The 12,112-nt window shown below is 61.9% G+C and overlaps 1 protein-coding gene across 1 annotated transcript; it reads left to right on the top strand.

The window, feature by feature from the left end:
* The first annotated feature begins 5,038 nt into the window (after positions 1-5,038).
* Positions 5,039-9,257, top strand: SLC52A3 (solute carrier family 52 member 3). Its single transcript, XM_075011791.1, has 3 exons — positions 5,039-6,060; positions 6,979-7,102; positions 8,037-9,257. Exons 1-3 carry the CDS (start codon positions 5,039-5,041, stop codon positions 8,247-8,249), a joined length of 1,359 nt encoding a protein of 452 aa, XP_074867892.1. The 3' UTR covers positions 8,250-9,257.
* The last annotated feature ends 2,855 nt before the right edge of the window (positions 9,258-12,112 follow it).

The raw sequence follows: 12,112 nt of genomic DNA, 5'->3' as shown, positions 1-12,112 counted from the left end.
GGTTCAAAACTAATAAAAGGAAATTTTTCTTCACACAGCGCACAGTCAACCTGTGGAACTCCTTGCCTGAGGAGGCTGTGAAGGCCAGGACTCTATTAGGGTTTAAAAAAGAGCTTGATAAATTTTTGCAGGTTAGGACCATAAATGGCTATTAGCCAGGGATAAAGTATGGTGCCCCTAGCCTTCAGAACAAGGGCAGGAGATGGATGGCAGGAGATAAATCACTTGATCATTGTCTTCTGTTCTCCTTCTCTGGGGCACCTGGCATTGGCCACCGTCGGCAGATGGGATGCTGGGCTGGATGGACCTTTGGTCTGACCCAGTATGGCCATTCTTATGTTCTTATGTACTGGCGTGTTAAAATCACCCCGTTTCCAAGGGGGGAAGGGGGGGTCCATAAAGGGATAAAACCCCCCGGTGTCTGGGTGATCGGGGAGGCAGAGCGCACCCATCCTCCTCACGTCAGTCAACAGACTGATCCCCTGCCTGACCACCTCCCTGGGAACCCCAGGCTCGAATAAGGCCTTCGTGGCTGTATCTGCAACTGTGTGACGTGTCCTGGCTAGCCATTACAGGAATTGTAAGTACAGAGCACCCGATTAAAACCTGTCTGTCAGTTGTATTTATCATTGTGTTGTCAGTGTAGTATCCAACCATAATTTGTTGGTCAGTTGTAATTGTATGTGATGTGAGCATAGTATATAATTACAAACTTATCTGTCAGTTACAATAGTAAGTTTTATAAATAAACCATTTTGTTTTAATTTTTAAGTATCATGAATTAATTTATACTAATTAAGGTTAATGAACATGACCTACCCTAATCCCTGGACCATCCCCTCCAATTACTGGGATTTGGAAACCCCCCAGGGAGTGGTGGTTTTCACATTAGGCGTGATTCTGTTTATATTGTTGTTAATCTGTTGGGGACCATGCTTCTAACCCTCTCTGGTCTCACTTAGGCTAGCTATTACAGGATGTCCTCTCATGAGACTAAGGAACCACTAAGGGGCGTCAGCCTGAATGCTCTTGGGTAGCCACCTCCTGCAGTGGGGCATGTTCCCAGCTGGCAATGGCTTTGGTGCTGACAGGGAGCCCTTTCCCAGGAGCCGACCCAGGACAGGAGGTTTGCATTGAAACCGGACTAAAGAGGCTGTTGCTGCAGCTCCAGGACGTCTCTTCTTCTTCATTTTAACTAGGCCGGAGCAGTGTTCCCCCTGACTTTTCCAGCCTGGTGCAGAATAAATTTTATTACATGCATGTGTGGATGCGCACCACCAGTAGAAGCCGCTGACGGCATGATGGGTGCTCTGCTGATCAGCTGGGTGGCATTGGCAGCTCTGCTGGGTGGCCACCCAAGCGCAAGGGAACACAGGGCCAGAGTCTGTCTCCAAACCCTCCAGATCATCTTCTGCCTCCCCTGCGGGATACTCCCTGCTCCTGCCAAGGGCTCTGGGCCACAGTGGGGCAGGGACAGGAAAATTTAAACCCTAAGCCCTGCCCTGTGCACCTCACAAACCCTGCACATCTTACCCTACGCAGAGCCCTACACAGCCAGGCTGCTGCTCAGCCCCAGGAGGGTTACCAGAGCACCAGACTCTGTGACGGGCGCTGTGCCCATTCTGGATGTCAAAAGACACATCCATTTTGGCTCCGGTCTGTTTTATTGCTTAGCCACAGCACACCCTAGTGTTCTGGCCCATGAGCACAGGCCCAGGGCCTCCCTCCAGGCACCAGTGTGCAGAAGGGAGAATTCACAGGAAGGCAAAGGGCTCTTTAGATGTTGCAACACAATCATAACAAATGTGCTGGCACGAAGCTGAACGGAGCAAGGCAGTTCGTTCCTGTCTGCCGCTGTGAGACCCTGCGAGCAAGCCAGGCTAGCCAGGGCCAGCAGCAGGCATGGGAGAGCCCAGGCCATTAAGGCACAGTACTAGGACTCTGCCACTGCCTTTCTATGTGACCTCAGGCAAGTCTCTGGACAGCCCCGTGCCTCGGTTTCCCCGTCTGTGGCATGGGGAGAATGTGCCCGCCCATCTGGAGGGTGCTGGGGAGGCTCATTCATTGTTGGGTATAAAGAAGGCTGAGATTCTGGGTGGGAAGCACCAAGTTTATTACAAAGTAACTGCCCAGGCCAGAACATCTGACCCAGCCTCCTGCTGTGCCATTTCCCGCCTGGGCGTCTACCCCGCCTTGGCCCTGCTTGGAGCAAAGCCCCGACCCCTATCGCCACGGCTCGTCTCTTGGCATTGCCTGCCCGAGGGCCCACGAAGGGCTGGGGTGAGCTCCCGTCTGATCCCAGTGGGGTAGGTGTCTCCCCAGTCATCCGTCCTGGCTTTGGAGGTTGGCCCGAGCCCCCCCGCCCGGGGAAGGCTGGTGCTGAAGGGCGGGTGTCCAGCAGTACACCACGCAGCCTATCTCCCCCTAACGGGACGACCTCCGTCTCCCCGGCCATGTGACCTGCAAGCAGGGAGAGACTTAGGGGAAACAGCCATGCCAGCAACAAGGGAAGCTCCTACTTGCCCCAGCTGGGGGGAGGGAGCAGCCCTGACCCCGGTTCAAGCCATTAACCCCAGCTGGCGTGAGGCTGCCTGTGCTCAGTGGCTCTGGGGCTGGTGTGGTGAGCAGCCCCTGGCCTTGCCGTGCCCCTAGGGGTGGGAGTGGGGGGAGTCTGTGCTGCAGTTTTGGCAGCGCCAAACCGGGGTCCTGGTGTCTCTGGGGTGCAGGGGTCGGCTGGGTGGCTCTGCTCCCTGCAGGGTGCTGGGCAGGGCTGGGCCGGGCCGGCTGAGCTCTGAACTGGGGTCCTGGTGTCTCTGGGGTGCAGGGGTCGGCTGGGTGGCTCTGCTCCCTGCAGGGTGCTGGGCAGGGCTGGGCCGGGCCGGCTGAGCTCTGAACTGGGGTCCTGGTGTCTCTGGGGTGCAGGGGTCGGCTGGGTGGCTCTGCTCCCTGCAGGGTGCTGGGCAGGGCTGGGCCGGGCCAGCTGAGCTCTGAACTGGGGTCCTGGTGTCTCTGGGGGGCAGGGGTCGGCTGGGTGGCTCTGCTCCCTGCAGGGTGCTGGGCAGGGCTGGGCCGGGCCAGCTGAGCTCTGAACTGGGGTCCTGGTGTCTCTGGGGTGCAGGGGTCGGCTGGGTGGCTCTGCTCCCTGCAGGGTGCTGGGCAGGGCTGGGCCGGGCCGGCTGAGCTCTGAACTGGGGTCCTGGTGTCTCTGGGGTGCAGGGGTCGGCTGGGTGGCTCTGCTCCCTGCAGGGTGCTGGGCAGGGCTGGGCCGGGCCGGCTGGGGTCCTGGGGTGCAGGGGTCGGCTGGGTGGCTCTGCTCCCTGCAGGGTGCTGGGCAGGGCTGGGCCGGGCCGGCTGAGCTCTGAACTGGGGTCCTGGTGTCTCTGGGGTGCAGGGGTCGGCTGGGTGGCTCTGCTCCCTGCAGGGTGCTGGGCAGGGCTGGGCCGGGCCAGCTGAGCTCTGAACTGGGGTCCTGGTGTCTCTGGGGTGCAGGGGTCGGCTGGGTGGCTCTGCTCCCTGCAGGGTGCTGGGCAGGGCTGGGCCGGGCCGGCTGAGCTCTGAACTGGGGTCCTGGTGTCTCTGGGGTGCAGGGGTCGGCTGGGTGGCTCTGCTCCCTGCAGGGTGCTGGGCAGGGCTGGGCCGGGCCGGCTGAGCTCTGAACTGGGGTCCTGGTGTCTCTGGGGTGCAGGGGTCGGCTGGGTGGCTCTGCTCCCTGCAGGGTGCTGGGCAGGGCTGGGCCGGGCCGGCTGAGCTCTGAACTGGGGTCCTGGTGTCTCTGGGGTGCAGGGGTCGGCTGGGTGGCTCTGCTCCCTGCAGGGTGCTGGGCAGGGCTGGGCTGGGCCTGGCAGGGCTGGGCCGGGCCAGCTGAGCTCTGAACTGGGGTCCTGGTGTCTCTGGGGTGCAGGGGTCGGCTGGGTGGCTCTGCTCCCTGCAGGGTGCTGGGCAGGGCTGGGCTGGGCCGGCTGAGCTCTGAACTGGGGTCCTGGTGTCTCTGGGGTGCAGGGGTCGGCTGGGTGGCTCTGCTCCCTGCAGGGTGCTGGGCAGGGCTGGGCTGGGCCGGCTGGGGTCCTGGGGTCTCTGGGGTGCAGGGGTCGGCTGGGTGGCTCTGCTCCCTGCAGGGTGCTGGGCAGGGCTGGGCCAGGCTGGCTGAGCTCTGAGCTCGGGGTCCTGCTGACGAGCAGCCGCTCAAGGCTGGTGAAAGGGCACCTGACTCAGCTCTTCTGGAATAGGCAGGCTCTGGTTTCAGGGTGGAGTCTGGCAGCCAGTCAGGCATTTGACTTCACCTGCTTCGTCCCAGCTTAGCTCCTCCTGGCAGGTGGAGGAGGCTGCCTGGGAGGAGGGGAGCATCCGGCTTTGCCCTGGTGTCTCTGTTTTGCTGAGACGCTCTGACTCCGGCTGGACCTAGGGAGGGAAAGGGGCCTACGCTGCCAGTGTGGCTGCGCCCCTGCCAGGAGGTAGAGCCGGTGGGCAGCCTGCCTCCCGCCAACGGAAGGGAAGCTGCCAGGACTCAGGCTTTGGCACCCCTCATTGGTCAGCCGCCTTTGGGGGCCTCTGTCCTTCTCCAGCGTGCCAGGTAAGGGAGCCCCCTCCCCGGCTCAGAGCTGGCGCGGGTGGAAGCAGAGGCATTGTCAGGCCAGGGCTGCATCTCACCCAGGCCCTGGGCTCCAATGCTGCCCAGATCAGCAGCAGGAGACGGTGAGGGGGCTCCTCGGCCGGAGCCTGCGCCGCCTTTGCAGAGCGCTGCGTCCCCTCTCACGCAGCGGGGGAGGGCGTGGGTCTCCCTAGAAATGCCCGGGCCCAGCTGGCAATGCCCCGCTCCAGCCTCGGGGGGAGCCAGCGGCCTGGGGGGGGGCCAGCGCTCGGTGCAGGGCCCAAACGGGCCCAAGGGCGTAAAGCGCGTGGGGACTTTCTGGAGGCCCTTTCAGAGCAGTCTGGGAGCAGGGCCCCAGGCTGCAGTGAGCCGCCCCTGAAGAGGCGCTAACCCTCTGTTCTCTGGCTCTCCTCCCAGGGGCAGGCCTGGGGCTCCCTCCGCAGCCCAGCTATGGCTCTGCACGTCCACCTGCTGGCCTGCGTCTTTGGGCTGGGCTCCTGGGCAGCCATCAACGGGCTGTGGGTGGAGCTGCCCCTGCTGGTGGCCAGGCTGCCTGAGCAGTGGTACCTGCCCTCCTACATCACCATCCTCATCCAGCTGGCCAACGTGGGGCCGCTCCTGGTCACCCTGCTGCACCGCTTCAAGCCCGGCCTGCTGAGCGAAGTGGCCATCATCTACGGCGTGGTGGCCGTGGGCGCCCTGGCCTGCCTGCTCCTGGCCTTCCTGTGGAGCTGGACTTCCCCCGTCGCAGGGCAGCCCCACAGCACGGCCTTCTTCGGCCTCGCCTTCTGCCTGGCGCTGGTGGACTGCACCTCCTCAGTCACCTTCCTGCCCTTCCTGGGGCGGCTGCAACCCGGCTACGTCACCTCCTTCTTCCTGGGGGAAGGGCTCAGCGGGTTCCTCCCGGCCCTCGTGGCCTTGGCCCAGGGCGCCGGCATCACCAGGTGTGTGAACGTCACCCAGGAGCGCAACGTAACCGTGGGCAACCACACCGGCGAGGGCGGCCAGTTCCATATGGAGACCCAGTATCTCCCAGCCAACTTCTCCACCATGGTCTTCTTCCTCCTGCTGTGCGCCATGATGGTTGCCTGCCTGATCGCCTTCTTCTTCCTCACCCGGCTGCCCAAGGCCTACGGGCTGTCCAGGCAAAACCTGTGTCGTAGCGACATCACCCTCCGCTCCTCTCAGGAAAGCCTCAGCGCCGGTCCCAGGCTGTCTGGGGGAGGAAAGCCAGCCCACGCCGACGAGGAGCCCGGTGCTCCTGGCCCAGAGAAGGTCACCTACTCCCCAGCCAAGTTCACTGTTATCTATGCCCTGGTTGCCTGGGTGAACGCTCTGACCAATGGGGTCCTGCCGTCCGTGCAGTCCTATTCCTGCTTGCCCTATGGCAACGTGGCCTATCACCTGTCTGCCACCCTGAGCTCCATGGCTAACCCGCTCGCCTGCACCGTCGCCATGTTTCTGCCCAGCAGGTGGGTGCCCCCCACCCCAGAGGGCAGCACAGGCGGCCCTGGGGTTACTACACCCACAGATACACCCAACGGCACATTCCACACCCCCTGTCCCATACACACAGCTCAGCAGCCCCTCCTGGAGTGGGAACGCACCCGAGGGCAGTCCGGGCTGCTAAGAGAGCCCCTGGCCAGCCCCACGGCACTGCCTTCGTAAGGAGCATTGGCCAAGAGCTGTCAGCTGTGGGATCTAAAGTGGGCAGAATAAATTTTGTTCTGTGCGCTGAGGCAGAGGAAGCTGTGCACCACCAGTAGACACAAGCTGCCAGCGCTCTGCTAATCCGGGCTGGGCGACACCTGAATCTCTCCTGGGCGGCTGCCCGCATGCTCAGCTCACAGCGAACCCTGCTCACAAGTCCCATCAGTAACTGCCTTGATCTGCCCCACTTCAGATTTCGGGGCTTCCGAGGTCAGTGGGGGGGAGAAGCACAAAGCAACACCAATCCCAACCCTGCCAGTCACGGCCCTGGCAGCCCCGGGCACTGCCCAGCCACTGCCCCAGGCCTGGGCTGGCCCCTGCAGTCTCACGCTTTGACCCCTCCCAGGGGGACGCAGAGCCAAACGGCAGCTGGGCTGGATGGGGAGAAGTGCTGACCCTGGTACCTGCGAGAGCTGCAAGCCACAGCCCAGTCAGCAAAGCAGCCGAGGGGTTTGCTGCTCTGGGAGAGACCCTCCCGCCCCACGGGAATCCCCGGGGAGTTTGCTCCCTTGCCCTTTTGCCAGGCAGCCAGAGTTACTTCGCAGTCTCCCATGCGGGGCTGGGACTCGGCCGTGTCTGGAGCCATGAGCTCAGGCAGCTGTGACTCCAGCCTGGGCCCGGCTACCATAGGGCCAGAGCCTGGGGGCCCGGCGGGGAGTCACTCTTTGTGTGTTTCCCAGGTCACTGGCCCTGCAGGCTGCACTCTCCCTGGCAGGGACGGGATTCGGGGCCTACAACATGGCCATGGCTGTCCTGAGCCCATGCCCCCTCCTGCAGCACTCAGCCTGGGGACACGCCATCATTGTAAGTAGCTGCTCCCTCCCCAGCCCCTCTGTCGGGCTCTGGAAGGTCTTTGCTGTTCCCACATACAGAATGGGGAGAGACTGTCTAGGAATGACTACAGCAGAAAGGGATCTGGGGGTTATAGTGAACCACAAGCTAAATATGAGTCAACAGTGTGAGGCTGTTGCAAAAAAAGCAAACCTGATTCTGGGATGCATTAACAGGAGAGTTGTGAACAAGACACGAGAAGTCATTCATCCGCTCTACTCTGCGCTGGTTAGGCCTCAGCTGGAGTATTGTGTCCAGTTCTGGGCACTGCAGTTCAAGAAAGATGTGGAGAAACTAGAGAGGGTCCAGAAAAGAGCGACAAGAATGATTAAAGGTCTAGAGAATGTGACCTATGAAGAAAGGCTGAAAGAATTGGGCTTGTTTAGTTTGGAAAAGAGAAGATTGAAGGGGGACATGAGAGCGGTTTTCAGGTATCTAAAAGGGTGTCATAAGGAGGAGGAAGAAAACTTGTTCTTTTTTGGCCTCTGAGGATGGAACAAGAGGCAACGGGCTTAAACTGCAGCAAGGGAGGTTGAGGTTGGACATTAGGAAGAAGTTCCCAACTGTCAGGGTGGTCAAACAGTGGAATAAATTGCCTGGGGAGGTTGTGGAATCTCCATCGCTGGAGATATTTAAGAACAGGTTCGGTAGATGTCTGTCAGGGATGGTCTAGACAGTACTTGGTCCTGCCATTGGGGCAGGGGGCTGGACTCGATGGCCTCTCGAGGTCCCTTCCAGTCCTGGTGTTCTACGATTCGATGATTTGCTGCTCTTCCTTCTGCGTTGGCTCCAGGATCCGGTCCCCTTCTCGCGCTCTCAGCCCGGCCCCAGCCCCGGCCCCAGCCCCAGCCCGGCCTGGGTCAAGCTGCTGCTGCTGCTGCCAGAGGATTCTCTTTTCCTCCTGCAGGTCATCTCCTGGGTGCTCTTCACTGGGAGCCTCAGCTACGTGAAGGTGATGACCGGGGTGATGGTGCGGAGCCAGAACCACAGCGCCCTCGTGTGGTATGGGGCAGCAGAGCAGCTGGGCTCTCTGACCGGGGCCCTCATCATGTTCCCTCTGGTGAACGTCTACAGCTTCTTCCGATCTGCCGACTACTGCAGCCTGCGGTGCCCGGCGTGAGGCTGGCCCAGGCGGTGCTCTGGCCGGGAACGTGCTGGCCTGGGACGTCCAGCACCCCCGGACTGAGCAGGAAGCCCTACGCCCCCATCCCATTAGCTCGCCGGATCTCCATGCTGCAGCCCAGCACCACCAAACTCGGCATTCCAAAGCAGACCCCGGCCAGCGGCGCACACAGGCCCAGGTCCCTGCACGATGCCCCACGTACTTTGGCTGCACGAGGGGGATGGAGCCGGGGATGCAGACAGCTGCCCAGACAATACAACTGCGCCTCAAGCCCTGCCCAGCCGCCTGAGGGAGCGTTTGTTTCTCTTGGGAAGTTTCAAGCAAAACAGGTCTGCATGGGTGACCTAGGAGGGAGCAGCTGGCGCCCAGCAATGCCCAGCACCTGGCCTAAGGCTTTCCTGCGCCCCGAGGGGTCCCTCCGCAAATCCAAGGTATCTCCGTCCTGCGCTGCATGGCAGGGTCCCCAGGGCGCTGGCTGACTCGGGGCGTCGGTTCCGGTGACTGGGAGACAGATGACTCTCTCCTCTCTTCAGCTCCTCTCAAGCCTGAAATGTGGTTGCACCCAGTGATTGTGCTCCCTGAGGCCTGCTGGGGTCGGCTCTCCTCCTTGCTACAGCAGCTGGAGCCAACTTTTGTTACCTTTCCCTATTGACTGAGCAGGTCCGGCCTTTCTTCCTTCTCCACCCGCCCCGGTCCCTGGCGCGTGGGATTTTAACGGGGGCGTTCCGTGCTCTCCTGAGGAGATGCGCCTGACAGTCCTGCTGGGGTTTACTGTCCTGCAGAAAGCACAGGACCGTGGGGCTGGAGAGGCCCCAGAGAGGTCATTTAAACCGGACAAGGTCAGTCCAACCTGTTCTTCAAAGCCCGCCAGGAGGGGGATTCCACCACCTCCTTTGGAGGCCTGGGCCAGGGCAGAACCACAGCAAAGTTTTCCTTAATAGCTAACTTAAATCTCCCTGCTGCAGGTGTCTGCTCCTCCTCCCTTCCGTGGGCAGGGAGAGTGAGTGATCCCCGTCCTCTGATTAAACACACCCTGTTTTTTTAACCTTTCCGCAGAGGTCGGGTTCAAACCCTTTGGTTCTTTTTGTTGTTCTCAGACGCGCTCCCGTTTGTCCGCATCTTTCCTAGCATGCAGGGCCTGGAATTGCACCTGCTTCCTTGTGCTGAGCAGAGCCGGTCAGTTACCGCCATGTGTTATGGGTCACAGGTGCTAATACACCCCAGAAAGAGATCAGCCTTTTCACAGCTCTGACTTCAAAGCAGACGCACATCCCAAAAGCCGCCCATACAACTCCTTCTCCTCCGAGAAAACTCTCCTCCGAGGGCCACGAGAGGGGGGAAGATTCCAGTCTGCCCCAGGCTGGGACCTGTTCCACTTGGCCACTAGCTGAGTGGATCCAGGGCAGGCGACAAACAGGATAGCGACTTCCTGCTCAGGAAAGCCAAGTGACACCGACGCCGGTCCTCTGTCAAGCCCACCCAGAGGCAGGCATGCTTAGGGCTAATGAACAGTGTGAGGTGGATGGTACCAGCTTGCAAAGGTGATGGAAAAGTCTCCCCCTGTCATCACTGAAAACCCAAAGCCCCCGGCCAGCCCTGAGATCCTGGGTGTCTTTCCTCTCTAAACTCCCCTCTCACTGCAATGGGCTGGATGCTCCGTCTTCCCCTCCTGGCCCAAACTGCTGTCTAGCAGTGCAGGTGTTGTTCTGTTCCCCTCCAGAAGTAGCTGCATTTCTCTGGCACCTGACGTGCTTGTCATTCTGCGGTGCACCTTAGACTTGCAAAAGGGGCTTTCTAGAGTGGCCCCCCCGGCACGCGGTTACACCACTCCTCTGAGCCGCACCGCATCTGCCTGGCATAGACCGGCTTCAGCCAGCACTGCCCCAGCCGTTGCATGGGGTGAAGCCAGCTCGGTTGGGAGCTGCATCCCACAGACTTCTCTGTGAACGGCACCCAGGGACCGATGCGGAGGGCAGCCCTGGGCTAGGGGTGGCGGGCCCTTGCCTGGCGAGCATGGCACGAGTTGTGCCAGGCATTTGCAAGATTCCTGTAGGAGTGCGAACAGGCAAAGGCGCCTGTAAGCGAGAGACCTTCCTGACACCCACCGGTGCGCCATCTCCCCTGGCACGCACAGCGCAGCTTTTTCCACCAGGCGTCGCTGTGGCCCTAGAGACCCGGGCAGCTGCTCAGCTGGAATGCTGCTTGTGACCAGGCCTGTTGCCCCCTTGAGCTGGGGGCTGGCTGGGTTTGGAGCTGGGCCCAGTCCCGGGACGCTGCTGGTGGGTCCCAGAGGATTCAGAGCTCTGCTGAGCAGTGTTCAAGGGGGCTGGAAATGCCAGGGGAGTCCTGGTCCTGCAAGAGCTCATGCGAGCCCAGTCCCCGGGCTCTGGGAGGGGCCGTTCTCTGCCTGCGGAATAGCGTCTACTGGGAAGTCTTCTCGTCCTGCGCTGAATGCGGCTGCTGGGGGATCCTGCCCAGAGGTGGCTGCATTTTCACCCCCCGCAGCTCCCTCTCCGTAGGGCACTTCTGGGAGCCACTCTCCTGCACGCGAGGAAGCGCCAAAGGACCCGGGGGTGCTGTGCCGGTGGCAGGTGGCAGAGAGGAGCCAAGCACTAGCCCGCTGGGTAGCCCATTTGCAGGAGGCCATAAAGCATCACCTGTGACTCAGTGGAAGGGGGCCCGTAACCCCTCTGGGTCTGCTGTCGGAGCACATTGGGCCAGCAGCCCGGCCAGGCCCTGTGCCCAGCTGCCCAGCCCCAGCGGCTCTGCCTGCCCAGGGAATCAGCTCGTCCCAACCCAGATGGAGGGCGCCCCCGTTAGCTCCTTCCTGGTCGCTCCACAGCATCTTCCACCCTCTGGGCTGAGCCTGGAGGGGCTTCCCCATCCCCTCCCCAACCTCGCCCAGCATGCAGCTGTTCTCCCATCGTCCCCCGCACGTGGCCCCGGACTCCCTGCTCCTGCAAAGGGGCAGAGGGGGCGAGACAATGGCGGAGGGAGCCCCGGCCCCGCTGCAGTTAATCACAATTCGGGAGCCGGGTGTCAGCTGCACAGCTCAGCTCATCAATCACAGGCTGGGCTGGGGAGCGACAGCAGCAGCCGCCCCAGCCAAGGGAGCCAGGGGGTGACCCAGTTACCATAGGAGCCGGGCAGCAGCCAGGAGCTCGCTGCTCACAGGGCGGGAGGGGGGACCCTTGCGGGAGGGGGGCACCGGAAGGGTCCCCCCCACACCAGTGCACCAGGCTCTGATGAGCTGGGCCCAGGAGGCAGTCGGGGGCTCAGAGAACCTCCCGCACTCGCCCGGCTGTAGTGCAGCCGGGTGCGAACACCCCCTCCAGCGTGGGCACCATGCGCCCACACCCCAGCCTTGGCCAGTGCCCTGCACCCTCCATGGAGGCTGCCTCCAGGGCCAGACCCAGCAGCCTGCCTGGCCTGTGGGGCTGCTGACGGGGCACAGCTCGGCGGGCTGGGGGTCTCCTGCCTGGCCTCTGCCCAGGGGCTGCTCTTTCCTGGCCGTCTGGCCAGAGGCACTGGAGGGGGGCACAGGACGGGAGGCTGTTTGCTTTGCTACGGGAACAGCAGCCCTAGCGGCTCCCCGCCTCGGGGACAGTGAGGGGGCTCTGCAACACGCCACAAAGGGAGCACAAAGGCCCCTCCCTGCCCCCAGCCCTGGGCCCCTAACATCCACAGCGCCTCCCCGCAGGGGGGGATGGGGGGAGCTCCTTCCTTCTATGCCTCCCGCCACCGCAGGGTGCCATGCTCCCCTCCCCCAACTGGGGCTTCTTGGCTAATTAACTCAGCGCTAATAAGCAGCCGCCTCAACCTCCTTTGTGCCTCTACGGCGGGCAGCATTGAGATGCAAA

The sequence above is a fragment of the Carettochelys insculpta genome, chromosome 17, assembly GCF_033958435.1.
Source record: "Carettochelys insculpta isolate YL-2023 chromosome 17, ASM3395843v1, whole genome shotgun sequence".
In the NCBI taxonomy this organism is placed as follows: Eukaryota; Metazoa; Chordata; order Testudines; family Carettochelyidae; genus Carettochelys; species Carettochelys insculpta.
The sequence above is the reverse complement of the archived record's forward strand: the minus strand, read 5'-3'. Positions and strand labels throughout refer to the sequence as shown.